Source organism: Priapulus caudatus, unplaced genomic scaffold, assembly GCF_000485595.1.
Source record: "Priapulus caudatus unplaced genomic scaffold, Priapulus_caudatus-5.0.1 Scaffold548, whole genome shotgun sequence".
In the NCBI taxonomy this organism is placed as follows: domain Eukaryota; kingdom Metazoa; phylum Priapulida; class Priapulimorpha; order Priapulimorphida; family Priapulidae; genus Priapulus; species Priapulus caudatus.
The window spans coordinates 95,259-100,425 of record NW_014577609.1 but is presented as its reverse complement, the minus strand read 5'-3'; the positions used below and the strand labels follow the sequence as shown (position 1 = coordinate 100,425).

The window sequence follows — 5,167 nt, the reverse complement described above, 5'->3', positions numbered from 1 at the left end:
GCGTTTACTCGCGGGGAGGGAAAACCGATAATGTTATGTATATAGGGGTGTTACGGTCCATTTTGAACATAGTACTGATATATATATATATGTTGTGTAGGCTGTGTGGTGTGTGTGTTGTGTTGTGTGTGTGGTGTTGGTGTGTGTTGCTTGTGTGTGTGTGTGTGTGTCGTGTGTGTGTGTGTGTGTGTGTGTGTGTGTGTGGTTGTGTGTGTGTGTGTGTGTGTGTGTGTGTGAGATGGCAGGAGTGAATACAAACAAATGTTACACATGTGTTCGTGATGGTATATACACACCGTTTACGCCCATATGCTATACAGCGCGAGTATTTATTTTAGCTGCAACTTTATTTGCCTCGCGCAGCTCACCATAGGCGTTCACTCGGGCGAGGTGGTGACAGGCGTCGTTGGCAAGCGCAAGCCCCGATACTGTCTTTTCGGTAACACCGTCAACCTGACGAGCCGCACGGAGACGACGGGAGAGAAGGCCGAATCACGTGTCCGAGGATGCTTACAAGTAAGCTGATGACGTAGTTGTCACGTAGATTACGTAGTAAGCTGAATGCGTATCACGGATCGTGCGTTGGAATAAAATGGCACAAATACGTTAAACCAAGAAGAAACATTTCTAAATGTTTGAAAATGTGAGAACCCGCCACATCCAGCAAATCAGATTACTTCAGTATACTAGCACGCATTAGCTAGTAATAAGTACGCAGTGTTTATAGTAGTCTAGCTTACTCTGATACTTCGGCATAAACGCAGGCTTTAACGCTAGCTCCTACAGGTAAGTATGCGTGGTGCAGTGCTATGGTAACTAGGGCTATTACACCTTTATCAACTATCAGGTCGACTCGGTCATATATTTATATTTATATTTATATTTATATTTATATCTTATTTATATTTACTATTTATATTTATGGTTAATTTTATATTTATATTTGCCTCGAGACCTACAACACTGATATTTATGTTTATTTTATATTTATTTACCCCTATATTTATATTTATATTTATATTTATATTCAGTTCCATCATGCAAGCCGAGAACTGGGACCCATCGTTCGAACTAACGTACCGAGGCGAGACGAAGATGAAAGGCAAGTCTCAGGCCATGAAGACTTGGTACCTTAGCAGGCGCACAGTGAAAAGCAGCTCAACGAAGGCGCTGTGCAATTAGCTTCACATCAGACGAAATAATTAGCGAAAGGCGCTGTTAACTGATACGCAATACGTGTGTGGTGTCGGGAGAGTGTGGGTAAAGAGGGGAAGGGAGGAGATTTCTCGTACGAAACACTTGTTACACACGTTAACGCGTGCCCACCAGCTGTTTCATGCACATAATGTGATATATTTATATGGCAATTATTTCACGGTTTGGTTCTGTGGCTTAATATTACTTCATGAGAACATATATTTGTTTTCAACATAGATAATATAAGTTGAATTGTCATTGTTTACTAGCCGACAAAAAACTAGTTAGAATTCTTTTTGCGTGCGGTTGGATATATTTGCAGGTTTATAGGTTGAGGGCAATTTGCTGTTATATGATGCAACTATACCCCATGTTGAGAGATATCACAACCGTTCTTAATATCTATAATATTTATATAAACAAAAAAGCAAGATACAAACCAATGATTTCTTAGCATTTTGTATAACGACATTAATTTGTAATGGTGAAGATAGATATGTTTGTATATCAACACCTATGTTTTTGTAATGATGACCGATAAAGGTTGATTAGCGAGGCATTACATCACCCTCATTAATAAATGTTCAAAGAGGCAAGGAAGGGCTTAAAATTGATGCACGTGGTTATGGCAAGTTATTGAGGTTACTTTTCTGCCCACAGTATTCTATAGTAGTATTTATTAACTTGTTATGGTGCATATCATACGCACATTCGACGCCAGATGGCGCCTTCTAGTTGTGAAACACGGGGTCCAGTACTTGAGGTATCCTATAGGGTGCATACAACCAAGAAGCGTATTATTTAACCTTCTTAATACGCTCTTGATACAACCACAGGCACATGTAACGTCTCACACACAAAAATTATGGTATGTAAACATGAAATGTATTTACTACCAAAGTCTTAATGTTTCTTTAATATTCCCTTCCACGTATTATTGCCGATGACTTCCTGTAAATGCCGTTCATATGCTCCTAGTTCTTTATTCTTGTTGTTTGTGTATGGCGGCGTGCGTGCGGTGTCATGTGTTGTAGAGGAGCATATGAACGGCATTTACAGGAAGTTAACGGAAATAATAGGCGAAAGGGAGTAAAGAAACATAAAGACTTTGGTAGTAAATACATTTCGTGTTTATTTACCATAATTTTTTTATTGAGACGTTCCAAGTGCCTGCATGCGCATACAACAGTAAGCCTCCGCAAATTGTTCACCGCAAATTGTTCACTATTTGGCCCCTAAAAAATGCCTCTCTTTTTTGTGTGAAATTCGGCACTCGAGTGCACTACTCTGAATTATGCACGCAAGTTAGATGCCTCGTGGACGTCTAGAAAGCATTAGAAGTAAGATTGCTCTTGTCGTGTAATTGTGCCATTCCAGCAAGTGGCGTAGACATAGTGATCGGTCGGTGATTTTTGTGTTTGAAACGGGATCCGACTACTCTGTAGAAATACGCATCGTAGAGCTGGCAAAGGTTTCGAGCAAAGTATAGAGCATGAATCTGTCGTTATTTAGCATGAATAAGGTGTATGTTGTGTATGCGACGAAACAGTGTGAGTATTTTTAATTAATTTCTGTTCGATGCTTATTCATGCTTGCTGCCCATGGACGCCTTCTACTGTTGTACAACAGTGACAACACCTATACTATTATAGCGGTAACTATAACCTATACACCTATGCTGTAATAGCGGTAAAGGGACTCTGTAAAATGCGGTCCACTCGTATCACATTCGTATATGATACAAGAGGAACAGCGGCATTTCAGAAGTAAATAAATGGTTACAGTTTAATAAAATTTGTTGTAATAAGATTTTTTGTAATTGGTAGTGGTGTGAATTAAATATTATTATTATTATTATTATTATTATATTCTTAATCCTAATTCTATGATTAAGTGGAAAGACACGTCTAGTTTCAATGGAAACTCAATAGATCTGTTTTTTATTCAACTATGATCAAATCAAGAAGCTCAAGCAAGCACCTGAAAACATTCATTTGATACACAACAGTATACATTTATTCTAGTAAAAAATAGAATTTTAAGTGCCAAAAACACAACCAATGAGATTTACAGTTCTTCAGACCTTAGCTAAATAAACAATACAATAATACAAGAACCCTAAACAATTCTTAAAGTTGTCTAAGAATTTATTACATTCTAATGTGAATTCTCTAGAGAGATAAGAATAAGTTTTAAAGTTAAAGTTAGGTTAAAATTTAATTTAAAACATTAGGGCACTTAATATTTGGATGTACATCTATGGTGATGTGGCATTTTCATGGTATCATCTTAACAAGTTTCCTATTAGTCTATGGGCTTATGTAATATTTTCCAGATTTGTCATTTTTTTGGGTAGATTCTTGGCACTCATGTCTAAACACATCTAGAAACTTCACTGATTAAGAAAAAAATGGGTGCCAGTTTTTCCATTAACATTTAGGGCCTCCATTTTGAATTTCAAAATGGCCATCACGGAAAATCTTCTTTTTTTTAATAATTGCCAATAAACCATAACTATTCATTCAAATGTCATACAATATTTATTCTATTTTATTTAAACTCATATAAAGGAATCAAAGATTCATTGGAAACAAAATTAGAGCACTCGATATACTCCAAAATAGCACAAATCTAAGATGGCCACTATATTTCAGGCTTTTTCTACGTAAAATGTCATACGTTTGTACCAATGGACATTGGAAGATTTTTTTGGTGTCTAACCATATGTTTTCAGTTGCCATATGAGGATTCCAATAATAACAACGTATTTATGATTGGAACACTCTTTACCATCCTCCAAAACACTTAAGAGAAATAATGTAGAAGATGTAGTTCAATATAAAATTTAATTTATAAGTTGAAAATGGATATTTTTTTTTAAAGGTACGACAATGCTACATGTATGAATCAGGAGTTACTAGTTGTCATTGCTTCAATCATCTTCTAGATCTTCGCCAATCATTGGTGGTGTAATGTTCGTACAGCTGTCGCTTTTCCCACCACATTTGCAAAGTTCGGTACAGACCACATTGTTTCCTCTGCATGAGCACCTTCGCGAACACTTTGATTTCTCACAGTTACACCTGACGAGCTGCAGCACCGAGATTGGGGCTGGTGCAACCTGAGAAAGAACTGTCAGTCGCTTTTTGTCTAGGTTTCGCCACCCCAAGGTCATGCAGAGGGTCCAGACAAGTTGGTTTCAATACCTAAGCATATATATTATAATATGTGTGTGTGTGTGTTGTGTGTGTGTGTGTGTGGTGTGTGTTTGTGTGTGTGTGTGTGTGTGTGTGTGTGGTGTATGTGTGTGTGTGTGTGGTGTGTGTGTGTGTGTGTGTGTGTGTGTGTTGTATGTGTGTGTGCGGCCGTGTGTGCGTGTGGTTGTGTGTGTATGTGTGTGTGCGCGTGTGGTGTGCGTAGTGTGTTGTGTGTGTGTGGTGTGTGTGTGCGCGCGCGTGCTGTGTGTGTTTGTGCCGCGCGCCGGGCGGCTGCAGACTGGCAGACGCAAAGGTATGGCCGTGCCATAGACAGACGCTACTAAAAACCGCCGCGTTTTATTAGGCCTGAGTCGTGTTGGCGGTCTAAAATGGCTTTTATACGTGTGATTGGCCATGCGGCCACTTTGAAGGAGGCTCCGTGGTGCCTTCGCGACTCCGCCGCGCCAGCGCCGCGAATCAAGGGCACTGCTTCGACGGCTCCTCGGCAAGCTAACGTATACCGTCAATACTACTACCTTTATCTGTCCTAACACGTCTGCCTACGCGCGCGCAGAATAAGGCGCTAGTTAATGCGAAGATCTGAGATCAAAATTTCGCGATGTGTTTCCTAAGGCATCATACTACTATAATAACAGTAATATTTCACTGAATGATACCGCGCCATAAGCTATCGATTCGCGTTTCCGCGAGCGCGGCGCTTGACGTCAGCAACGTAAGTATATATCATCAAACGCTATAACGATTGGCGCTAG

General features: G+C 39.4%; 1 protein-coding gene across 1 annotated transcript in view; it reads left to right on the top strand.

The window, feature by feature from the left end:
• The window catches only part of LOC106811530 (guanylate cyclase soluble subunit beta-1-like), a 24,835-nt gene extending 23,195 nt beyond the window's left edge, over positions 1 to 1,640 (top strand). Inside the window, 3 exon segments of the mRNA XM_014815191.1 lie at positions 364 to 491; positions 493 to 516; positions 1,032 to 1,640. Coding sequence (XP_014670677.1) covers positions 364 to 491; positions 493 to 516; positions 1,032 to 1,182 — 303 coding nt within the window. The 3' untranslated portion in view covers positions 1,183 to 1,640.
• The last annotated feature ends 3,527 nt before the right edge of the window (positions 1,641 to 5,167 follow it).